General features: G+C 46.3%; 1 protein-coding gene across 1 annotated transcript in view; it reads right to left on the bottom strand.

The window, feature by feature from the left end:
* The window catches only part of USP35 (ubiquitin specific peptidase 35), a 49,337-nt gene extending 27,158 nt beyond the window's left edge, over window positions 1–22,179 (bottom strand). The window contains exons 1-5 of the mRNA XM_083171344.1: window positions 21,865–22,179; window positions 18,542–19,330; window positions 17,165–17,300; window positions 14,268–14,397; window positions 256–357 (exon numbers count right to left, since the gene is read on the bottom strand). Of these exons, the coding sequence (XP_083027470.1) occupies window positions 256–357; window positions 14,268–14,397; window positions 17,165–17,300; window positions 18,542–19,223 (1,050 nt within the window). The 5' untranslated portion in view covers window positions 19,224–19,330; window positions 21,865–22,179. The remainder of the gene's footprint in view (window positions 1–255; window positions 358–14,267; window positions 14,398–17,164; window positions 17,301–18,541; window positions 19,331–21,864) is intronic.
* Between the last annotated feature and the right edge of the window lie 4,475 nt (window positions 22,180–26,654).

Here is a 26,654-nt window from a genome sequence, read left to right as displayed (position 1 = left end):
TAGTAGTAATAATAATAATAATAATGATAGTAGTAATATCAATAATAATAATCACAGTAATAATAATGATAGTAGTAATAATGTGAATGTTCAACTATACTCTGTAAAGCAGTAATTGATCAAAGTAACGGCAATATTATTCTGCGGCTGTATTTACTATTTGCAAGACTGAAAAGAATTGGATTTGAAATATATGATGGAATTTGGAGCAGATGAAAATGGTTAAACCACTGTACGGACTGATGTGATCCTTACCAGATGAAATGCTTCCGGTGAGTGCTGGAAACTCAGCAACATGTAACGCAATACAGAGAGCGCTCCTTCCCGAATCACGGGGTACAGCAGCTTGGAAAACACCTGGAAACAGACGCAGAGATTACACAAAGTACCAATGGCGGCACAACACGCGAACGTCACCTTTTCAGTTATACAATCTTGTTTGTTCTTAAGTTTAAATTACATTAACCCCTGAGCCAGTTTTTGCGTTCCTGAGAGAGCCCTTTTTTTCAAATCTGACATGTATCACTTAAGTGGGGATAACTTTTTTTTGCTTTTACTTATCCCAGTGATTTTGAGATTGTTTTTTCGTGACACATTGTACTTCAAATTAGTGGTAAATTTGGGTCGATACAGTCTGTGTTTTTTTGTGAAAAATACCAAAATGTCGTAAAAAAATGGAAAATTTAGCAATTTGCAAAATGTTAAATTTTCTGCTTGTGAGACAAATAATCATACCACTCAAAATAGTTAATAACTAACATAGACCATATGTCTACTTTATGTTTCCATCATTATTTCAACTTCCTTTTAATTTTTTTGGACACTAGGAGGCTTACAATATGAATAGCAAATTCTCAAATTTTCAAGAAAATTTCAAACACTGATTTTTTTTAGGGACCAGTTCAGTTCTGATGTGACTTTGAGGGACTTGTATGTGAGACACCCCCATAAATGATACCATTTCAAAAACTGCACCCCTCACAGTATTCAAAACAGCATTTTGGAAGTTTGTTAACCCTTTAGGTGTTTCACAGGAATTAAAACAAAGTGTAGGTGAAATTTCAAAATTTCATTTTTTTTGCAGATTTGCAATTTTAATACATTTTTCTAAGGAACACAGTACATTTTACTAGAGAAATGTGACTAAAAATTGATTCCCCCAATTCTTTTGTTTTCATAAATATCCTATATGTGGCCCTAGTGTGCACGTTGACCAAACCACAGGCTTCATAATAGAAGGAGCACCTACTTGATTTTGGAGCCTCCTTTTTATGAGATTATTTTTTAGGCACCATGTAGGTTTCTAGGCACCATAAGATGCTAAAATTTAGGAACCCCCCCCCCACAAGTGACCCCATTTTGCAAACTACACCCCTCAGGGAATTCATCTAGGGGTATAGTGTACATTTCAAACCCCCAGGGGTTTCACCAATTTTGATACAACTGGGCAGTGAAAATGAAAAATTACATTTTTTTACACAAAAATGCAGTTCTGGCTCAAAATTTTTAATTTTCAGAAGGTATGAAGGAGACAAAGCACCCCAAAATCTGTGCCCCAATTTCTCCCGAGTACGGCAATGCCTCACATGTGACCAAAAAATACCATTTGGGTGCATGGCAGGACTCAGAAGGGAAGGAGTGATTTTTGGATTTTGCAGCTCAGATTCTGGTGGAATTTTGGTGGGTGCTATGTCGCATTAGCAAGACCCCCCAAGCACCAATACAGTGGAACCCCCCCACAAGTGACCCCATTTTGCAAACTACACCCCTCAGGGAATTCATCTAGGGGTATAGTGTACATTTCAAACCCCCAGGGGTTTCACCAATTTTGATACAAGTGGGCAGTGAAAATGAAAAATTACATTTTTTTACACAAAAATGCAGTTCTGGCTCAAAATTTTTCATTTTCAGAAGGTATGAAGGAGAAAAAGCACCCCAAAATCTGTGCCCCAATTTCTCCCGAGTACGGCAATGCCTCACATGTGACCAAAAAATACCAGTTGGGTGCATGGCAGGACTCAGAAGGGAAGGAGTGATTTTTGGATTTTGCAGCACAGATTTTGGTGGAATGAATGGTGGGTGCTATGTTGCACCAATACAGTGGAACCCCCCACAAGTCACCCCATTTTGCAAAGTACACCCCTCAGGGAATTCGTCTAGGGGTATAGTGTACATTTCAAACCCCCAGGGGTTTCACCAATTTTGATACAAGTGGGCAGTGAAAATGAAAAATTACATTTTTTTACACAAAAATGCAGTTCTGGCTCAAAATTTTTCATTTTCAGAAGGTATGAAGGAGAAAAAGCACCCCAAAATATGTGCCCCAATTTCTCCCGAGTACGGCAATGCCTCACATGTGACCAAAAAATACCAGTTGGGTGCATGGCAGGACTCAGAAGGGAAGGAGTGATTTTTGGATTTTGCAGCTCAGATTCTGGTGGAATTTTGGTGGGTGCTATGTCGCATTAGCAAGACCCCCCAAGCACCAATACAGTGGAACCCCCCCACAAGTGACCCCATTTTGCAAACTACACCCCTCAGGGAATTCATCTAGGGGTATAGTGTACATTTCAAACCCCCAAGGGTTTCACCAATTTTGATACAAGTGGGCAGTGAAAATGAAAAATTACATTTTTTTACACAAAAATGCAGTTCTGGCTCAAGATTTTTCATTTTCAGAAGGTATGAAGGAGAAAAAGCACCCCAAAATCTGTGCCCCAATTTCTCCCGAGTACAGCAATGCCTCACATGTGACCAAAAAATACCAGTTGGGTGCATGGCAGGACTCAGAAGGGAAGGAGTGATTTTTGGATTTTGCAGCTCAGATTCTGGTGGAATTTTGGTGGGTGCTATGTCGCATTAGCAAGACCCCCCAAGCACCAATACAGTGGAACCCCCCCACAAGTGACCCCATTTTGCAAACTACACCCCTCAGGGAATTCATCTAGGGGTATAGTGTACATTTCAAACCCCCAGGGGTTTCACCAATTTTGATACAAGTGGGCAGTGAAAATGAAAAATTACATGTTTTTACACAAAAATGCAGTTCTGGCTCAAAATTTTTCATTTTCAGAAGGTATGAAGGAGAAAAAGCACCCCAAAATCTGTGCCCCAATTTCTCCCGAGTACGGCAATGCCTCACATGTGACCAAAAAATACCAGTTGGGTGCATGGCAGGACTCAGAAGGGAAGGAGTGATTTTTGGATTTTGCAGCACAGATTTTGGTGGAATGAATGGTGGGTGCTATGTTGCACCAATACAGTGGAACCCCCCCACAAGTCACCCCATTTTGCAAAGTACACCCCTCAGGGAATTCATCTAGGGGTATAGTGTACATTTCAAACCCCCAGGGGTTTCACCAATTTTGATACAAGTGGGCAGTGAAAATGAAAAATTACATTTTTTTACACAAAAATGCAGTTCTGGCTCAAGATTTTTCATTTTCAGAAGGTATGAAGGAGAAAAAGCACCCCAAAATCTGTGCCCCAATTTCTCCCGAGTACAGCAATGCCTCACATGTGACCAAAAAATACCAGTTGGGTGCATGGCAGGACTCAGAAGGGAAGGAGTGATTTTTGGATTTTGCAGCTCAGATTCTGGTGGAATTTTGGTGGGTGCTATGTCGCATTAGCAAGACCCCCCAAGCACCAATACAGTGGAACCCCCCCACAAGTGACCCCATTTTGCAAACTACACCCCTCAGGGAATTCATCTAGGGGTATAGTGTACATTTCAAACCCCCAGGGGTTTCACCAATTTTGATACAAGTGGGCAGTGAAAATGAAAAATTACATGTTTTTACACAAAAATGCAGTTCTGGCTCAAAATTTTTCATTTTCAGAAGGTATGAAGGAGAAAAAGCACCCCAAAATCTGTGCCCCAATTTCTCCCGAGTACGGCAATGCCTCACATGTGACCAAAAAATACCAGTTGGGTGCATGGCAGGACTCAGAAGGGAAGGAGTGATTTTTGGATTTTGCAGCACAGATTTTGGTGGAATGAATGGTGGGTGCTATGTTGCACCAATACAGTGGAACCCCCCCACAAGTCACCCCATTTTGCAAAGTACACCCCTCAGGGAATTCATCTAGGGGTATAGTGTACATTTCAAACCCCCAGGGGTTTCACCAATTTTGATACAAGTGGGCAGTGAAAATGAAAAATTACATTTTTTTACACAAAAATGCAGTTCTGGCTCAAAATTTTTCATTTTCAGAAGGTATGAAGGAGAAAAAGCACCCCAAAATCTGTGCCCCAATTTCTCCCGAGTACGGCAATGCCTCACATGTGACCAAAAAATACCATTTGGGTGCATGGCAGGACTCAGAAGGGAAGGAGTGATTTTTGGATTTTGCAGCTCAGATTCTGGTGGAATTTTGGTGGGTGCTATGTCGCATTAGCAAGACCCCCCAAGCACCAATACAGTGGAACCCCCCCACAAGTGACCCCATTTTGCAAACTACACCCCTCAGGGAATTCATCTAGGGGTATAGTGTACATTTCAAACCCCCAGGGGTTTCACCAATTTTGATACAAGTGGGCAGTGAAAATGAAAAATTACATTTTTTTACACAAAAATGCAGTTCTGGCTCAAAATTTTTCATTTTCAGAAGGTATGAAGGAGAAAAAGCACCCCAAAATCTGTGCCCCAATTTCTCCCGAGTACGGCAATGCCTCACATGTGACCAAAAAATACCAGTTGGGTGCATGGCAGGACTCAGAAGGGAAGGAGTGATTTTTGGATTTTGCAGCACAGATTTTGGTGGAATGAATGGTGGGTGCTATGTTGCACCAATACAGTGGAACCCCCCCACAAGTCACCCCATTTTGCAAAGTACACCCCTCAGGGAATTCATCTAGGGGTATAGTGTACATTTCAAACCCCCAGGGGTTTCACCAATTTTGATACAAGTGGGCAGTGAAAATGAAAAATTACATGTTTTTACACAAAAATGCAGTTCTGGCTCAAAATTTTTCATTTTCAGAAGGAATGAAGGAGACAAAGCACCCCAAAATCTGTGCCCCAATTTCTCCCGAGTACGGCAATGCCTCATGTGTGACCAAAAAGTGGCAGGACTCAGAAGGGAAGGAGTGATATTTGGATTTTGCAGCACAAATTCTGGTGGAATGATGGTGGGTGCTATGTCGCATTAGCAAGACCCCCAAAGCACCAATACAGTGGAACCCCCCCACAAGTGACCCCATTTTGCAAACTACACCCCTCAGGGAATTCATCTAGGGGTATAGTGTACATTTCAAACCCCCAGGGGTTTCACCAATTTTGATACAAGTGGGCAGTGAAAATGAAAAATTACATTTTTTTACACAAAAATGCAGTTCTGGCTCAAAATTTTTCATTTTCAGAAGGAATGAAGGAGACAAAGCACCCCAAAATCTGTGCCCCAATTTCTCCCGAGTACGGCAATGCCTCATGTGTGACTAAAAAGTGGCAGGACTCAGAAGGGAAGGAGTGATATTTGGATTTTGCAGCACAGATTTTGGTGGAATGAATGGTGGGTGCTATGTTGCACCAATACAGTGGAACCCCCCCACAAGTCACCCCATTTTGCAAAGTACACCCCTCAGGGAATTCATCTAGGGGTATAGTGTACATTTCAAACCCCCAGGGGTTTCACCAATTTTGATACAAGTGGGCAGTGAAAATGAAAAATTACATTTTTTTACACAAAAATGCAGTTCTGGCTCAAGATTTTTCATTTTCAGAAGGTATGAAGGAGAAAAAGCACCCCAAAATCTGTGCCCCAATTTCTCCCGAGTACAGCAATGCCTCACATGTGACCAAAAAATACCAGTTGGGTGCATGGCAGGACTCAGAAGGGAAGGAGTGATTTTTGGATTTTGCAGCTCAGATTCTGGTGGAATTTTGGTGGGTGCTATGTCGCATTAGCAAGACCCCCCAAGCACCAATACAGTGGAACCCCCCCACAAGTGACCCCATTTTGCAAACTACACCCCTCAGGGAATTCATCTAGGGGTATAGTGTACATTTCAAACCCCCAGGGGTTTCACCAATTTTGATACAAGTGGGCAGTGAAAATGAAAAATTACATGTTTTTACACAAAAATGCAGTTCTGGCTCAAAATTTTTCATTTTCAGAAGGTATGAAGGAGAAAAAGCACCCCAAAATCTGTGCACCAATTTCTCCCGAGTACGGCAATGCCTCACATGTGACCAAAAAATACCAGTTGGGTGCATGGCAGGACTCAGAAGGGAAGGAGTGATTTTTGGATTTTGCAGCACAGATTTTGGTGGAATGAATGGTGGGTGCTATGTTGCACCAATACAGTGGAACCCCCCCACAAGTCACCCCATTTTGCAAAGTACACCCCTCAGGGAATTCATCTAGGGGTATAGTGTACATTTCAAACCCCCAGGGGTTTCACCAATTTTGATACAAGTGGGCAGTGAAAATGAAAAATTACATTTTTTTACACAAAAATGCAGTTCTGGCTCAAAATTTTTCATTTTCAGAAGGTATGAAGGAGAAAAAGCACCCCAAAATCTGTGCCCCAATTTCTCCCGAGTACGGCAATGCCTCACATGTGACCAAAAAATACCATTTGGGTGCATGGCAGGACTCAGAAGGGAAGGAGTGATTTTTGGATTTTGCAGCTCAGATTCTGGTGGAATTTTGGTGGGTGCTATGTCGCATTAGCAAGACCCCCCAAGCACCAATACAGTGGAACCCCCCCACAAGTGACCCCATTTTGCAAACTACACCCCTCAGGGAATTCATCTAGGGGTATAGTGTACATTTCAAACCCCCAGGGGTTTCACCAATTTTGATACAAGTGGGCAGTGAAAATGAAAAATTACATTTTTTTACACAAAAATGCAGTTCTGGCTCAAAATTTTTCATTTTCAGAAGGTATGAAGGAGAAAAAGCACCCCAAAATCTGTGCCCCAATTTCTCCCGAGTACGGCAATGCCTCACATGTGACCAAAAAATACCAGTTGGGTGCATGGCAGGACTCAGAAGGGAAGGAGTGATTTTTGGATTTTGCAGCACAGATTTTGGTGGAATGAATGGTGGGTGCTATGTTGCACCAATACAGTGGAACCCCCCCACAAGTCACCCCATTTTGCAAAGTACACCCCTCAGGGAATTCATCTAGGGGTATAGTGTACATTTCAAACCCCCAGGGGTTTCACCAATTTTGATACAAGTGGGCAGTGAAAATGAAAAATTACATTTTTTTACACAAAAATGCAGTTCTGGCTCAAAATTTTTCATTTTCAGAAGGAATGAAGGAGACAAAGCACCCCAAAATCTGTGCCCCAATTTCTCCCGAGTACGGCAATGCCTCATGTGTGACCAAAAAGTGGCAGGACTCAGAAGGGAAGGAGTGATATTTGGATTTTGCAGCACAAATTCTGGTGGAATGATGGTGGGTGCTATGTCGCATTAGCAAGACCCCCAAAGCACCAATACAGTGGAACCCCCCCACAAGTGACCCCATTTTGCAAACTACACCCCTCAGGGAATTCATCTAGGGGTATAGTGTACATTTCAAACCCCCAGGTGTTTCACCAATTTTGATACAAGTGGGCAGTGAAAATGAAAAATTAAATTTTTTTACACAAAAATGCAGTTCTGGCTCAAAATTTTTCATTTTCAGAAGGTATGAAGGAGAAAAAGCACCCCAAAATCTGTGCCCCAATTTCTCCCGAGTACGGCAATGCCTCACATGTGACCAAAAAATACCAGTTGGGTGCATGGCAGGACTCAGAAGGGAAGGAGTGATTTTTGGATTTTGCGGCTCAGATTCTGGTTGAATGAATGGTGGGTGCTATGTGGCATTAGCAAGACCCCCGAAGCACGGTGAAATTATGAACCTAATAATCCATAGATGTGTGGTATATTTTAAAACACTCCTTTATACATAGGCCGGGTTTGTCGGGGCAAGTGTCACACTGGAAAATAGTTTGCTTTCTTATTCCCTTTTTATAGCAAACTTTGCATCTTTTTTGTGTCATGCCCTTTTTTCCAGTGGAGGGGATTTCATCAGGAAAATGCTGCCCTGGTACAATACGGGGGCCAGTACTAGAAGTACTGGGGCCCTCTGCCTGCTGGTTCCCAAATATTAGGCCCTTTATGACTTCCTCTTGAAAGTGCATAAATGTCCCCCTCTGGCCGGTAGAACGGAATAGCACGTAAGCGTTATACAGTGCCATCTGGATGATATACACGGCCAGCTTCTTGTACCAGATTTTTGTTTTCCGCAGGGGACTGTACGGCTTCAGTACCTGATCTGAAAAATCCACTCCGCCCATGTACCTATTGTAATCCAGGATACAATTAGGTTTTGAGGTGTGGGTACTGGTACCTCGTACAGGGACGGAGGTGGTACTGTCTCCATGAATTGTTGTCAGTATAAGGACATCCCTCTTGTCCTTATATTTGACCAACAACATATTTTCGGTGCATATTCCCCTGCTTTCACCCCTTCTCATTACTTGGGCAATGTGCGTTTTTGGGAGGCCTCTTTGGTTCTTGCGCACAGTACCGCAAGCTGCTGTACCTCTTGAACCAAGGGCCTTAAACAGGGGGATGCTAGTGTAAAAGTTATCCACATAGAGGTGATAACCTTTATCCAGGAAGGGGTGCACTAAATCCCAGACAATTTTTCCACTAACACCTACGAGGGAGGGGGGGCATTCTGGCGGTTCAATTCTTGAATCCTTCCCTTCATATACCCTAAACCTGTGAGTGTACCCTGAGGTGCTTTCACACAGCTTATACATTTTTATGCCATACCTTGCCCTCTTACTGGGAAGGTACTGGCGGAATTTAACCCTTCCTTTAAAATGTATAAGGGACTCGTCTATGCAAATGAATTTATCTGGGATGTACATGTCTTCAAATTTGGCACTGAAATGATCAATGACCGGCCTGACTTTGAATAGCCGGTCAAAGGTGGGATCATCTCTGGGTGGGCACTGTGCATTATCGTTGTAATGCAAAAATTTAAGGATCGTCTCAAATCGAGCCCGGGGCATGGCCATACGGTAAAATGGGGTGCTGTACAGAACATCTGTACTCCAATATTGCCTAATTTCTGGCTTTTTTACTATGCCCATATGAAACACCAGACCCCAAAACGTCATCATCTCTACTGCATCTACAGGGGTCCACCTAGCAAATGATGACGTGGGGTTTTGAGCAATAAACTGCTGGGCATATAAATTAGTTTGGTCCACCATTAAATTTATAAAATCATCAGAGAAAAATAATTTGAAAAAGTCAATTTCTCTGAGACCTGTGGAATCAAATTGGATTCCTGGCATGGCCAAAAACTCAGGAACCTGGGGCTCAAAATTGTCTGGTGGTGGGGTCCATACGAGATCAATTATTGGTTGGGGGGGTCTCAGCTGCTCTACGGGGGCGTCTTTGAGGGGGTCCCTCATCACCAGAGGAGGAAGAGGTGCTTAAGACGAAGCCTTCAAATTCCCCGCTTGCATCACTGGCTGTGTCAGAGTCAGAGGCAAGCATGGCATATGCCTCCTCCGCTGAATACATTCTTCTGGATGACTGGGATGACATTTGGGATGACATTTGGGATGCCATTTTTATTTTTGTGTTACTGGTAGTGAAATGTTTCAACACGTGTATAGTGTAGGGGGGGGTACAAACTTTATTTCAACCCGGGGGGTATGTAGTGTGTAGTGTGTATGTAGTGCAGAAAAAAAAATACTTTATACAAAAAAAAAAAAAATTGAAGGGGTTAAAAAAAAAAAAAAAAAAAGGTCCTGCGCCAAAAATTGAGCACAGATGTTGGTCAGTAACGTCCGTCACTGAACAGCGCTCAAAGGCAACAGGAATTTGATCAAAAAAAAAAAAAATAGATCAACCCTGTGCCGAAAAAGCTGATCAGTGATGTACGTCACTGATCAGCGCACAGTGGCCACAGGACACCCACAAAATCACAGTGTGTGTAAAAAAAAAATTAAAAAAAGACCCCACAGCACCCACAAAAAAAAAAAAGGTGATCAGTGATGCGACACTGATTACCAGTGAGGGGCAGCAGGTGCACAACCTTTGGTGCAACTGACAGTGCAACTGGCAGCAACTGACAGGTATATATAAAAAAAAAAAACCTCTGCACCCCCAAAAAGTTGCTGATCACCTCAGATATAGTGATCAGCACAAAAGGCGGGGGCAGCAGACACAAAATTTAGCACTCTCTATCACTCTCTGTCACTATCTCTCTCTATCTCTCTATCTCTCACTATCTATCACTCTATGACACTGCAGCAGCAGCAGTGACAGGTATATATATATATATATATATATATAAAAAAAAACCTGCGCCCCCAAAAAGTTGCTGATCAGTTAATTTATACTGATCAGCACAAAAGGGGGGGCAGCAGTCAGTTATATAAAAAATATATAGCACAATCTGTCACTATCTCTATCTCTCTTTCTCTATCTCTCTCTATCTCTCTCTATCTCTCTATCTATAACTATCACACTGCAGCAGCACAAAATATAGCACTCTCTGTCACTAGGCCTCTCTATCTCTCTCTATCTCTCTCTCTCTATCTCTCTCTATCTCTCTCTCTCTATGTCTCTATCTATAACTATATCACACTGCAGCAGCACAAAATATAGCACTCTCTGACACTATCTCTCTCTATCTCTCTCTATCTAACGCTATTACACTGCAGCAGCACAAGTTCACAACACAGGAAGTCACAAGTAACAGGATCCAGGAAGCATCCAGCACACTACAAGCAGTGATGAAGCAGTGATCAGGCAAGGTATTTGCAAGGATCAGGTAAGTATTTGGCAAGGTTCAGGTCAGTATACTGCGGCAGCTAGGCACGGTGACCGCACTGCACGCAATTCCAGACCGGAATGGCGTCTGCAGTGCAGTCACCGTTAGTTTAAATCCCCCTCCTTGGCTGTGATTGGTCCGTCGGTCCGACGAACCAATCACGGCCTTTGGGGGCGGGCGGGGTGAGGTGGGGTGACACCAGTGTCACCCTTACACCCCGCGGTGATTGGTGCTGTACTTTACAGCACCAATCACCTCCGATCCCGTGTCACCGGCGAACGTTATTCGCCGGTGACACAGGAAAACGCTGTGAATGGCTGTTCACACTGAACAGCCAATCACAGCGATCGCCGACGGGGGGTGGCATCGCAGCCCCCCCTGGGCATGCACGGACATGTCTGCTGTCAGGGACAGCAGACATGTTGAAACTGTCACCGCGTCTATAGACGCGGTGACAGTTACAAGCCATGACGTACATTTACGCCATGTGTCGGGAAGTACTTCCCGACCATGACGTAAATGTACGTCAATTGTCGGGAAGGGGTTAAACATTATTAAAATATTATAAAGGTATCGCAATAAATAAAATAGTAACTACTATACTGCCGGTATATAGTAAAATATAAAGCTTGTTCTTCTGGCCTCTAGGTTCAGCGCATTCAGCTGCCATCATTGTCTGTCGGTGTTACAAGTCACAACTCACCCTCAGCGCACTGCAGAATAAACTGGCTGAGGGATGGCCAATGACCATCGCTGATTCAAAATCATTGATGGTTTATGGCCGATGTTGAATACTTTTGCCATCGATGGGGAGAACTAGGTGGTTTCTTTACATTGATGGCAAAGCAGAAATTATGTTTCTTTTCTTTCTTTTTTTTTCAAGGTGTCGGGACACGGAGAACAGCCCCTCCCCCACCTTCTGATTGGCCCATGGTCTAGTCAGTCAAAGAAAATGGATGTCCATCGATAGCTAAAACTATTGATGGTTGTCCATCAAATAGTTACTATCGATGGTTGGTTGCAGTATCACCATCGATGGTGACTGCACCGATGGCCATCCCTACCGCTGCTCCCAAGCCTGATTTGCAGTTGTATGCAGACATGCAAAAACCGGGTTGGGATTATTTGGTCTACAGCATGATGGGCGACAGTCATTAGATCAACACCATTAGGTCGACATGGGTCTAGGTCGACATGGGAAAAGGTCGACATGGTTCTAGGTCGAAAGGTCATTAGTTCGACAGGTCATTAGTTCTACAATGTCTAGGTTGACAGTCAAAAGGTCAACATGGGGTTTTTCACAGTTTTTTTACCTGAATGTCAACACAGTTGACATGGACACAGTTTGAAGTGCACCGCATCCCCTTGTTGCGCTCGCTATGCGTCGGGCACACTATTTTATTCTCATGCCACGCCCTGGCGGATGGTAGGGCATGAAATACAGCCTGTCGGTACATGTCGGCTCAAAAAACAGTGAAAAACCCCATGACGACCTTTTCACTGTCGACCTAGACATTGTCGAACTTATGACCTGTCGAACTAACGACTTGTCGAACTAATGACCTTTCGACCTAGAACCATGTCGACCTTTTCCCATGTCGATCTAGACCCATGTCAACCTTTTCCCATGTCGACCTAATGGTGTCGACCTAATGACTGTCGACCATCATGCTGTAGACCAAATGACTGCCATGAGATCCCGCAACAACTGTATTGGGGGTTTATCTCAGCCTGTGTATGCGACCCTGCAAGCAGCTGCTACAGTTCTGTAGTCACAGGGAACCACTGGGAAAATCATGCTGCTGCTATTTTTCTGGTGTTTCGAGCACACGAAGTAAAAAATTAAAAATTGAATCGGAAAAATGACACGGTGGCCATTTTACCGGAGACCTGCACATGCGCGATAGACTCTGGGAGAGCACTGGGGTCTCCTAGTGATCCTAGTGGCCAGAGTCTATTGCTATGCCGGCTACAGAGGAGGGAGCCTGGAGGAGGGAGCGCACCGGCCTCCTCTTCTCTTAATGTGCCTCAATGTTGACATGCTCATGTCTACACAGCATGTCGACACAGCATGTCGACCTTCAAACAAAACCTAGGTGACCCCCACGTGTGCAGCCAGCACAACTGTAAATATATACAGCACCTGAGAAATGCTTTAAACAGTCTTTCACACTTGTCGACATCCCGGTGTCGACATTCTGTAGTCCACACTGCTCATCAACATTGGGACTGTCAATAATGGTGAATGTCAACACAATGAGCATGTCGACATTTTTGCAACTGGATTTGGTATGCCTCCATCAATAAGCACTGATGACGCTGGAAGACAGTGACCTGTCACTCACGCCGACACGTGTCTCTATATAGGACATTTCTAATCTATCCCGCCAATGTACTCTATTGATGGTGTCTGCAATCAGCACCAACATTATAGTGCTATGTATTGTTGGAGGTCGACACAGGCAACAGGTCAACATAAGCGAAAGGTTGCCATGACAATGGTTGGCACATGAAAAGGTTGACATGAGTTTTTCTGGGTGTCAACTGCGACATGTGTCCACATGGACCACCAATTAGTGTAACACGTGCCTTTGCTTTGCTCACCATGCTTCGGGCACTTTACCATGTGTTGACCATTGGCATGTCAACCTTTTTACTTGTGTCGGCCTTTTGTCACTGTCGACCTAGCTCATGTCGACCTTTTTGTCCATGTCAACCTTGTGCCCGTCGACCTTTTTGCCTGTCAATCTAGACAGCGTCAACCTAGCAACCGAAACCAGCACAAAGATATACAGTACGAGTCACATGTCACATGTCCGTGCAGTCATGTGATACATTTTTTATACCCTGTACTGTGTTTGAGATGCACATTCCAGCGCAAAAGACATGAAGAATATGCTACACTGCCCAGCGCCTTACGCCACGTGACGTATGGAGGTGGGGTGCACGAGGACACATGCGTTCCACCGGGGCCCTCTTAACGTATGGGCTCAATGGGAAGCTGCCCCTCCCCAATTCTAGTGGCCTTTGAGCTGGGGCGGAGCTTCTTGAGAGGCTGCTTGGTCGCCATGATTGTGAATCGCATCAACCAGCCAGCTCCCAGCTTTCCAGCCTGCAGCCAGACAGTGAATGATTGGTGGATGGTTGGAGTTATCCACCAATCAGAGTCCAGCATTCTCTACCTGCCTCCCAACCTGCATCCAGACAGAGCTATACACCAATAAGAGTGCTGACAGCTATTCATCATATGAAAGAAAGTGGAGAGAGGGCACAGGAGGGACCATGTTATGATTTTTTCCTGTGAATGGGTGTGGGGGGGCCCCAAATGCTTTGTTTTGCCCCGGGCCCTACAATGTTATTAAGACGGCTCTGCGTTCCACAGATCGCAATGGCCATCCAACATCCAGTAAGAATAATGATTATAACGATGATAACATGACTAGAACACGGCTGGATTCAGACTGACCTTCTGTATTTTGGAAAGGGTGACTTCTGTCAGTATGCTGAACTTCTTCACGGCCGCCAGGCCCTTTAACAGAGCAATAATCCACTTGTCAATATTCCTGCCCAGCGGCCATGACACCCAGTCCATCATCCTGCACAGAGAGACCACAGACATCAGACACATGGGGGTCCGGCCCAGCGCTCTGTGACAAGGTCCTGTCATCCACACACCGTATACATTCAATGCCACCTACACACAAACCAAGTGATATCACTGAGGGACACATGTAGCAGCCACTGGGCCTAATTCAGTCCTGATCGCACTGCTGCAAATGGTCAGGCCATAGTACAATGCGTGAGAACATCCTGCAATAAAATACTGCTTTTTAATTCGCTGGCTGTTCGCAAGATGATTGACAGGAAGCTGGCGAAAGGGGGTGGTAACCAGCCGTTTTATTGGAGTGCCAGGAAAAACGCAAGTGTGCCCAGGCGTTTGAGGGGAAGTCATGTGACATCAGCTCTGTCCCCGATCTGACTGCTTATATTGCAGCCGCCGGGTTAATCCTGGGCTATGCACCCACTGCGCACACTAGGAAAAATCAGAATGGATCAGTAAGATCCCTGCAATGTTGCCCTGTGTAAAAAAAATAGAAAAAACAATAATAAAAATAAAACCAGTTTCCCCTGTCCGAGCAGGGGGTACCCTGGAAGAAGGGGGGCCCCTTTATTGGGGTGGTTCCCACTCCTTCAGGGTCCCTGCCTGGGCTGCCCAGCCAGGGGGATAATGCTTTGGACGGAGGAGCTGTCGCATTACATTTCTTTTCATCTTTACTATTATATTTTGTGAGACTACCTTGATTTTTCTCCTCACAGGGGATTTTCTTGCTTTATGTGCCCACACGTGGGCATCCCTGTGTGCCTTTTTCTTCTCTATTAGTGGTTCACAAAGGCACGTTATCTGATCTGTCGGTCCTGATTTAAAGGACCGACAGATCAGAATCAGGACTGTTGAGTACCTGAAGAACAATGTTCAGGAACCCCTGTTCTATAGCAGTACACATTTTTTGTTGTACATAATGCTGTTATTGGGTGATTATCAGGAGTACCTGTGTTGTAGGGATGGCGATAGGTCATCAATGGGGTTTTTATAAACCCAAAATGATGTTCTACCAATGAATGTGAATCGTTTTACCATTGATGGCAGAGAACAGAATAGTTTCCCACCATCAATGGTAGCCATGGGCCAAGCTCCCCACCCCCTGAAGCTGCATCTACACATTGCGTTTTCGCAGGTCCTTTTAAAAGGACATGTTTGGCAGGAAGGAGCCTGCACATGTAACTCAATGGCTGCGTCTGCACATTGCATTTTAGCTGGATGCGGTTGAACAGGAGCTGGTTAGCAGGATGATTACTCAAGAGTATATATACACAAGCCTGCTGCATCCTGCTAAAACGCAGTGTGTAGACCCGAGAAGCTGCATCCTGCTAAACAGGATCCTGTTCAACTGCATCCTGCTAAGGCGCAATGTGTAGGCACAAGAAGCTGCATCCTGCTAAACAGGATCCTGTTCAACTGCATCCTGCTGAGGCGCACTATGTAGACACAAGAAGCTGCATCCTGCTAAACAGGATCCTGTTCAACTGCATCCTGCTAAGGCGCAATGTGTAGGCACAAGAGCTGCATCCTGCTAAACAGGATCCTGTTCAACTGCATCCTGCTAAGGCGCAATGTGTAGGCACAAGAGCTGCATCCTGCTAAACAGGATCCTGTTCAACTGCATCCAGCTAAAATGCAATATGTAGACACAAGAGCTGCATCCTGCTAAGGCGCAATATGTAGACAAAAGAGCTGCATCCTGCTAAAACACAATGTTTAGATACAGCATTACCCAGTGCTGTGCTGTGTGCGAACCTCGGACGGACACCTGAGCCTGTCAAGTCAGCTACAGAGCCAGGCCGCCATACTGCCATCCTGAGTGATACTTTATAGAGTTCTGTAGCTGACATGACAGGCTCAGCTGTGAATCAGCAGTCCCCAGCCACTGCCTTTAACTGTCCCCCTACCCCGCCCCCTCCATTAAAGTGAATATATAGACAAATGTGAGGAATGTGACTTCGCAGGACAAGCGCATTTTGTATTGTCATCTAATATTAACTGACAATTTCCAGTCTCCGGCTGGCATCCACTGAGCGCACAGGAAATTCTGTTTGAAGGTCAGTGATTATCTCTCTCCTGTGCCTTCCACTACAAGCGCTGGTGTAGGAGAGCTGCCAAAAATACCCATATATCCAACCAATCCGAATCATGGGTTTGTTAGCTGGTTATAGCTGTAAAGCCCCCGTTTCACACTGCCATAAAGCTTAGCACCAACATAGTATGAGAGTTCTCAAATCGTCCAACTGTGGGTAGACTGTAGAGTGGAGTCCTGTCAGTCAGGCTGAGAGTGCCTCAGCAAGGGAGAAATTTACTGACAATGGGTCTTATTCTAGTTCACTCTTTCTGACAAAATCCTTCTTAGATGGATAAAGCCATGTGCACTGCAGGTGGGGCAGAGAGAATTAGATTTGGGTGAGTTATTTTGTTTCTGTGCAGGGTAAATACTGACTGCTTTATTTTTACCCTGCAATATAGACCTCACTTTGAAGTAAAACCCCACCCAAATCTAATTCTCTCTGCATGAGTTGCATCTGCCCCACCTGCAGTGCACATGGTTTTGTCCATCTAAGAAGGATTTTGTCAGAAAGAGTGAACTAGAATAAGGCCCAATGTGTATGTGCAGCTGCCCCACCATCGGACAGGTGCTGAATTCAGAGCTGTGCATGCAGGCATGAATCGGGCCCTATATTTTATTCACATATACAGTCCCTCAGACATATGATTGACACTGATAACAGGAACTCCATTGTCGTCCATTGTACCTTATAATGGCGGTCATCATCTGCGCATCTGTGACACTGTCTGCGTTTGCCAAATTTCTAACGACACCTTCCATTAGCTCCAGCGGGATGTACTGCACCACACTCGCCAGAGAATTCGAGGGCGTCTCAGACTCTTCTGCAACGTAGAGTAAGAAAGTAACAGTACATACAGTAAGAAAGATTATATTTCTCACAGGTAAGCCTCACGCAAACCAGTCCTGTGACGTAGACAGTCTGCTACCTAGAGAGCGACACCCCAGGCAGGAAGTAGGAACTGCAAGGATTTTTCTAGGAGCAGGGTGCTAGAATGAAGACTATTCTCCACTGGCTCACTTCTCCACTTAGGGGCCGATTCAGATCCGTTCATTATGGGACGAATTTGTCCCCGTCCCCGATGTTCCGGGTTTATGCATGCACAAACCATGGAAGTGAAAGGCTTCGGCGAGTTTCATACTGCCCGTGCCATTCGCTCCATAATGGGAGGGAAGGGGGGTGGTCAGGGGGCGATAGCAGGGGAAACGGGTGCACCCATTGAAACGGTGGGCGTTCCACTGGTTTTTGTTAGAGAAGACAGGAGATAATTCGATGATCAGTGACCATTAAATGATTTCTTCTCCTTGCGGCCGCAAAGAGGAGAAATTGGATTGTCAAATTCACGACCTTTTTTCGACAACTGGCAGCCGTTGACCATTGAATTCCGACTGTCAAGTTATTCCAACTGTCGGGACGTTCCGACAATCGGATTCCCAGATTGAATACCTCCCTTAGTGTCATATCTGCCAAGTTCTATCATCTTTTTTTTCTCATCTCCTCTTACTGGGCCTTATTTTGGTTCATTCTTTCTGACAAAATCCTTCTTAGATGGACAAAACCATGTGCACTGCAGGGGGCAGATGTAACATGTGCAGAGAGAATTAGATTTGGGTGAGTTATTTTGTTTCTGTGCAGGGAAAATACTGACTGCATGATTTTACACTTCAATATAGATCTCACTTTGAAGAAAAACCCCACCCAAATCTAATTCTCTCTGCACAAGTTACATCTGCCCCACCCGCAGTGCACATGGTTTTGTCCATCTAAGAAGGATTTTGTCAAAAAGAATGGACTAGAATAACCCCCCATGTTCTCTTTGCTACTGTCTGGCTCTTAAAACGCATTATTCTTGCAGATCCTTCCAAAATTGTGTCCCTTCTGCTCCCTTTACTGTCTAGGCAACGTTCCCTCCTTCCTTTCTACCCAGTTTGCACATAAGAATGTACCATGCCACCACTTATCTAACCCAATGCATTATACAATCTTCCCTCCTTTCTTCTCCCCCCACCCAATAACCAGACAGTTACATGAATATATTAGATATACAGTATGTAGTCTGAATACCTGTTGAAGAGATAATAGCAAATAATTCCTTTAAAGATGGAAGGACCAGGGAGGCCTGAAGCCTCCAGATGTTTTGCAGAAGTCCACCGACTCGGTTCACCTGGTCGAGGAACTGTATGATGCCCTCTTCGGCTTCAGACTGGCAGTGGAACTGACCAATGCACCTAACCAGCTGCTGGCAGAACAAGACCTGATGCTTTCCCTCAGGAATGCACTGGCGGCATGACGTCAGGAGCTTGCTGATCCTCACACAGACCTTAAGGCTTGGTCTTTCACAGACAATACGCAGAACCTCTATTCTCAGCAACCTGAAGATCTCCTTGGCGGTTGGCTTGTCCAACACAAACTGAAGCCCGAGATGTATGTAGTCTAAGATGTGCACATGTCTCTTTCCGAGAGTACCATATCCTTCCTGGAGGAGGCTCAGGATAAATCTGGCGTTGAAGAACTCCTCAAACTCTTCTGGGTGGTACCTGCCATAGACCTCTAGAACTTCTCTGGCTGTTTCCCTGGCGAATCGGGATTCACCTAAAAAGTAGAGTTTGGTGGATACTTCTATCATAGACCAACATTGCTCGCTGTCGATTGGCTGCTTGGAGGCCTCGATCACCCGTCGGGCTAAGCTCTGCTTGACATACATGGGATAAGAAGACTGCATGACGGCTTCCAGGATCTTATCCATGGCTTCTTTCTCGATCTCGACTAGTGAGTGCCGTGTCACACTTTTATGCAGAAGACATCAGAGGAGGGCTGTCTGGAACCAAACCCAAAGCAACGTTCCTTAGATTACTGTACTGACCAAAGAGAAGAAAGGTTCAGTGTCGATTCGGAAACAAGCAGGAAAAATACAAGTGGCCACAATACTCCTGTGTATAAGTATATATATATGTGTGTATAAGTGTGCCTATTTGTGTACCTGACAGTTTGTATGGTCCAAACACTGGCTGATGTGCGCCTAAAAATTTGCTCTCCCGCAGGGGCACTACTGGTATGTGTAAGATGCATCCCACCAATAGAGTAGATCTGATCCCCACGAGGGGGTGGGGGGGCGTGACATGGCATATGTAGGCAGTGCAGGGGGTGTGCCAGCATGATTGCATCATCATGGTCCCGCCCCTACTATACAGCGTTGTGAAGTGTGTGTGGCTACAATTATTTAGTTTCATCTACTTCTGGCCCGTCTACTTTACATGGAGAAGTGGGCATTGCCAGATAACTGGGTGGCATTGCGGGATAGTTGTTTGCCTTTGTTGGAGGCTGGGAGTAACACCCGATTTTTGGTAGTGTCTGAGTAATTTCGGAAGGGTAGGCAAGTGTTACTCAAGCCTGATTCTGCAGGAAGACGAGGGAGGAGGCAGCAATAGCTTAGCCTAGAGATGGCAACTGACCATCAAAAGTTGCCAAACATTGATGGTGAATTAAAGACCGTTGATGGTTTTACCATCGATGATAGTCAAGTTACAGACTGGGTTTGAAAAATTACAGTTAGGAGCATGTCAGATTTTGTCTAATCCAGGGCTTTGGCACATGCACGGTTGGTCCGACAAGCATGCACAGGGGCCATTTCCGGTGGAGGGTTCCTGGAGAACCCTGTTGGAACTACATTCTGCAAAGTGTAGCCAGAGGCGTAGGGAGGTTGGCTCCGGTGGAGAGCAAGCTCAAAGAGTCAAGGTTAAGAGGTGTGCCACCGGCCCTTCCTCATCTCTCCTCTGCTGCACCAGGGGCAGGGCCGGCGCCACCACTAGGCAAATCTAGGCATTTGCCTAGGGCGCCGGCCACTGGCGGGTCCCTGCAGTCAATAAGAAATAACGAACGCTATCCGCCGGGCTATGCGGAAGCGCTTCTGTTTTGGAAACACTGGCCGCACGCTGATTGGCTGAGATTCAGCCAATCAGCGTGCGCCGTGTGGCCAGTGTTTCCAAACAGAAGTGCTTCCGCATAGCCCGGCGGATAGCGCTCGTTATTTCTTATTGACTGCAGGGACCCCCCGCTGCCGCCACCGCCAGCTTTACAGCGCCGCAGGACAGGTACCCGGGCGGCACCCCGACTTGCCTGGGGCGCTCTGGTGCCTTGCACCGGCCCTGACCAGGGGACATTGGCAGTGGGGGAGAAACTAGAGGCAGTGGGGTCGCAGAGTCTCTTTCCATAAAATGGCCACCGTCTTAAAGGTGCCAGACGCTAGAGGTCCTTCTGCACCTCAAGCATCAGTCAGGGGAGGCAGCAAGTACAGCGCTACCTGGAATTGTGTGCTGTGCACCTGCAGCCCCCTGGCAATGAGCAAAAAAGTATGTAACCCAACAGGCAAGTAGCATGAAGTTAAGTGGCACTTCATGGGGTTTTATGTGTGTAAGCAGCACTTGTGGAGGCAATATGTGTTAAAGCGGCCCTTTAGGGGGCATTATTTATGTAAGCAGCACTAGTGGGGGCATGCAGGCCCAGCGATAGGGGGGGTCAAAGGGGACAGCTCCCCGTCTGCCTACTCAGCCCCACCTGCTCTCTCTCCTGCACAACCACCTGACTGCCTGTTCAGCCCCGCGGCCGCTCAACAGCCCATTCAGCTCCCTGGCTGCTCAGCCCCCTCCTATCCACAGCCCCTTGGCTGCCTGCTTAGCCCCCCAGCTGCCTTCTCAGCCCCCCGGCCGCACAGCCACCTGCTCAGCCAGGGCCTTAATAACCAATGGGCTGATCGGGCTGCAGCTTGGAACACTGGGTCCTGGTGGGGCGCAGTACCGGCAAGGGATGCCATCTGGGGGGTACTATGGGGACAACTGTCCAGGGCTGGGCCTCTCTGACAGATAGGGGAAGGCCTGGGCCGCTCTACTGCAAACCATACCCTTGCTCCGAGCACCATGTCGACCTAAACTCATGTCGACCTAGACCCATGTTGACCCAATGCTTGTCGACCAAAATGCTGTAGACCAAACAACCGTATCCCATATTAACAAAGCAGAATGAAAAGTTTCTAAATATGAATCCCAGACCTTGTCTTGGAATAGACTTGTAACCCAGCTAGAGAACAACAAGTCTCAGCATGACCTGTCTACCATTTCTCATGGTAGCGTGATGACCACAGGTTGCCACAGAAGTTCTGAATGGGGATGCTGTTCTTCCAAATTACTTTGGGTGAGGTGTATCAAACCTTCGAGAGAAATAAAGTACCAAGTAATCCGCTCCTAATTGTCATTTTAAACCCCAGCCTGTTACATGGCAGTTAGGAGTGAATTTATTGGTACTTTATCTCTCTTCAAGGCTTAGTACATCTCCCCCACAGTCATATCCTCGCTTTGCATATATGATAGAATGGCATCAGATATATGACTCACCTCCGGCTCACGTAAGCTGGGAGAGACCAGGACAGATGTGATGCTGACAGGGATTCAGGCTGGGATACTGCGTCTTCTGCAGAAGTGAGGAGGACGGTGTGCTCTGTGTACAGAGGAGGGGGGGGGGGGGGCTGTATCTATCTATAGACAGAGAGCGGAGATCCAGGCCAGGGATGAGATGCTCATTCTGGGAGGGACACTGCGTCGGGTCTATCTGCAGGACACTCAGGAAATATCACTGCCCAAAGTTCAGTGCTGCTGCCTGGCACCATCCCCTGGGTGCAGACCACATCCGCAGCAACCACACTGCCAGCTTAAGTACTGAAATACAAAGGAAATAAATGTTGAGATGATTTAAAGTTGTGGTGGAACTACAAATCCCAGCATACCTGTATTTAAATTTTGTTTAAACTGCACAGAATATAAGGTGCGCTCTCACCCACCAAACTGTACACAGATTGGCAAAACCATATTACTACACGGCTTCCTTCCTTTTCCGAGAGGCTGCACTTCTTTCAGGGACTGACATTGGGGACAGTCCTATAATTGGGACTATTGGAAGGTGTAGTTTCACAGCAGTTGAAGAGCCACTGGTGGTCTAAAGGCATACCTTCTAACATTTCTCGACAGGCAGGCGGGACAGTTCACGTGCCTAATTTTTTTGGGGGCGTGGCTACTGAAAAGGGGCGAGAACTGTCCCGCCTCCCGTGATTAGCGGGACGGTATGCTAAAGGCCCCAAACACATGTCCGATTTGGTGCGGTTTCATCCGATACCGACGGATCAGCCGGTATATCAGATGAAGTCGGGCCAAATTGGAGGTGTTTGACATGAGGTCCGATCATCGGATCGGATCCTGTAGATCAGTGATTCTCAAACTCGGTCCTCATGACCCCACACGGTTCACATTTTCAAGGTCACCCGGCAGGTGTACAGGTGCACTAATTACTCATTGTCACAATTTAAAAGATCCAGAGGGAGCTAATTATTTCACTTGATTCTGTGAGGAGACCTGCGAAACTTGCACTGTCTGCGGTCCTGAGGACTGACTTTGAGAACCTGTGCTGTAGATCAGTGGTTCTCAACCTTGGTCCTCAAATGCTCCCAACAGTGCATGCTTTCCAGCTCACCTGACAGGTGCACTCATTACTCACTGCTCACAGGTGGAGCTAATTATTTCACCTGTGATTCTGTGTGGAGACCTGGAAAACGTGCACTGTTAGGGGTCCTTTCGGAATCGGATCATCAGCGTCACATCGTGGGTGCTTTTAAGAACACGCGATGTATCGCACACAATTCCCTTTGAACTCCCCCAGCAGCTCCCCCAGAGTTCTATTGTATAAGATAAATTGCATGCGATTTATCACATATAAAAGTCAGATGGAGCGCTCCCGGGGAGCCCAAGGAAAAACAGGTTCGACTTGACTCTGTGTATGGGGATCCTAACTCAACTCCATCTGGGAGAGTCTCAAAAGGAGCATCTCTCTCCAATAGCGGGGTGGGGGTGGCATTCTGGTCCAGCCACTTGCTGTTTAAAATCGATATTCACAGCATTTTACATTGGGGGTGGGGAAGGGATGTGGGGGGTAGGGTAAAGCTATTTAATGAGAATCATATTATGCAAAATAATCCCAGGCCACCAAATTCCCAGCAGCACTGGTCGCCTGTTTCCAGATGTTGAGAGAGATCCCCTAATTTTACTGTACCCCGCAGAAGAGTTGTCAGGTATGATTTAACTATGTTATGGATGAAGCCACCGGCTCTTCCAATTGCCCCGCCTGCAGGACATTGCGTCAGCGGGACAGTGTCCAATTATCAAGGCTGTCCTGCTGTAATTGGGACAAATGGGAGGTATGTAGTTGTCACAGGAGTCTGGGGGGGGGCAGATAGACCAGAGAGGGTGCAAATAATTGTGTACATGTACCAAGCTTTTCCCAGTGATTGAGACTCATATATTGATTTTCTTTGTAAATAAGCCTTTCATATAAGCTTAGCTGTACAATGATTATCTAAATACAGAATATATTCAGTGCAGTCAACGCTGAGAACAGAACATTACTGAACAAACACTTCATCCCATTTATGGATCAATAACAGACATCTCTTCATATCAATAATAGTTAAACAATCTGCGGCATAACTGTAAACACCATAGAGGTCATTCGGGAAAGTCATTCCCTGTCGGGTATACGGCCATAAGGTTGACACAACAAAGGTTGACATTAGGTCGACACATAAAATAGGTCGACATGGATGGAAGCTCGACAGTCAAAAAGTCGAAATGGGATTTTCATCATTATTTTTTTAGTCGACATGTGCCGACAGGCGGTATTTCATGCCCTATCATCCATCCACTAGGACGTGAAGGTAGAATAGAATAGTGTGCCGAGCCTAGCGAGGAACCACACCCGAAGCATGGAGAGTGCAGCCAGTCATGTGAGTTATCCACCAATCAGAGTGTAGCATGCTCATCCTGCCTCACTGCCTGCAGTCAGACAGCGAATGGCTGTCAGGATGCTGATTAGTGGATAGCAGAGTTATCCACCAATCAGAGTGTAGCGCGCCCAAACCTTCTTCCCAGCCTGCAGTGAGACAGGGAATAAAGGTGGTGGGAAGTGAACACAAAAACAGTCTGTCCCCTGCGAATACTGTGGAAGAGTCCCACAGGTGCCCCACCGCGGTCCGCAGCCATACAAGGCCAGAGGGTAGTATTCAATGAAAATTTTCACCATGTGCAGCCAGTGGCGTAGCTACGTTTTGGGCACCCCCCTGCCATTAGGGGGGGCGCCGCCGCCCTGCCAAGCACCCTTCCCCGCCGCCGCCCTGCCAAGCATCCCCCCGCCGCCCATGCAACCCCCCCCCCCCCCCAATCCCCCGCAGCCTTACCTATCTCGCTGGTCCCGGCGGCTCCGTTCTTCTGCTGAGGACCACCACAAAATGGCCGCCCCCATTCAGCAGACAGTTTCAGAGAACTGTGTGCTATATGGGGGCGGCCATTTTGTGGTGGTCCTCAGCAGAAGAACGGAGCCGCCGGGACCAGCGAGATAGGTAAGTCTGCGGGGGATTGTGGGGGGGGGGGGGGGTGGTGTAACTATAGCACCGCAGCCCCCGGCGCCCCCACATGCACAGCGCCCCCCCCCCCCCCCCGGCGGTGGCGGGGGCTGCGGTGCTATAGTTACGCCGTAGTTAGGATTTGCTGCACATTCGCTGGCATTCGGAGGGCTGGAGGATTCGCAGCCAGCCCTCCCTCTCCCCCTCGCGAATTTGTACCCCCCCCTCCCCGGCGAATGCCGCAGGGAGCCGGAGGGATGGCAGAAGGCAGGGAGATGGAAGCCTCCCTGCCTGTGACGCATACAGCAGCAGGGGGAGAAAAGGGCTGGCGGGGATGCAGGCACCAGAAGCTGCCTCCCCAAGGAAACTCGGCAGGTGGGGAGGTGCAGGGAGCACTGCGCTGGTCCCGCTCGTGCAATGGTAATGAGCGGGACCCAACGCAGTGAATATTAATGAGCGGCTCCCCACCCCCCTGATGACGCATGTAAAAAAAGAAATGTAAAATTTAATATATATTGATGTGCTGCAAGCACATGAATCCAGATAGCAAGGCCCTTCACATAATAAAATTAATGATTTTTGACACCAAAAAAAAAAAAAAAAAAAAAACCTTTATTTTTAAAAGAACACATTCCAGTTCACCTTAAAAAGATGCCGAATGCAAAACGGTGAATCATGGTGAAAATCATGCTGAAAGCAGTTCTCCATCCTAGCATTGAATACACTCTTGGTGAATTAGAGTCAAAACCCCATTGAAATACACCAGCGAATTGCAGCGAGCATGAAACGGAGAACTGGCCGGCATTCACTGGTCGCAGTGAGCATTGAATAGGGTCAATCAGATTTTCAGTGAAAAGATTCACCGCAAGGAGTGAAAACAGCCCGATTCGACGAAAAAAAGTGGTGAATCCAGAAGGGGGTATTCAATGCTGTGGGCGAGCGGTGACAGCGAGCAGAGCTTCCTGCTCGCTGTCACCACTCACCCTGTCAGTATTCAACGCAGCCCCCTCATACGTCAATACAGCTAAATACAGCGAGTTTTCTGCACTAGCCGCGGGTTTCGCTGTGTTGGGGAATTCTAGCCGTCCTGTGACGGCGAGGATTTCCACAGAACATTGAATAGAGCGAGTGGACGGCGGGGGGTGTGTGTGTGTGTGTGTGTGTGTGTGTGTTAAACAGCGAGGATCGCTGGTTTTCTGCAATCCTCGCTGTTTAACCCCCTCGCCGGCCGCATTGAATACCCGCCGAGCATTGAATACTGTCCTCAGAATCTACACCAGCCGTAGGGCAAACAGGACTATGGCAAAAGTGGCAGATAAGGTCACAAAACAGAAGAATCAGACCCTTTATGTAGCAATCAGTAGTATTTCTGTGGTATATAATGTGCTTGGTTCTCCTAGCATTATGCATCATGCTTATTATTCACACCTATACGGTATAAGATATATGGATTTATTAAATATTTATTGTTATATTTATTATTCTCAGCTATATAAAGTGCATGCGCTCAATACAAGCATTACATTACACTTTATAGTTTAGTTACTATTCTGGTGTATGGTACATATGGATCCCAGCATTAGATGTTAGAATTTATATACTGATCTATATTTATAATATATATGGTACATCATCTGTCCTAGCATATGAACACTTATATACCCCCTTGTTAGCAGCACGCATTGGACTACTAGTACAGAGCACAGAGCAGAGGAAGCCCTCCTTTCTTAGCTAGTAGCC

Source organism: Crinia signifera, chromosome 2, assembly GCF_055691185.1.
Source record: "Crinia signifera chromosome 2, ASM5569118v1, whole genome shotgun sequence".
In the NCBI taxonomy this organism is placed as follows: domain Eukaryota; kingdom Metazoa; phylum Chordata; class Amphibia; order Anura; family Myobatrachidae; genus Crinia; species Crinia signifera.
The sequence above is the reverse complement of the archived record's forward strand: the minus strand, read 5'-3'. Positions and strand labels throughout refer to the sequence as shown.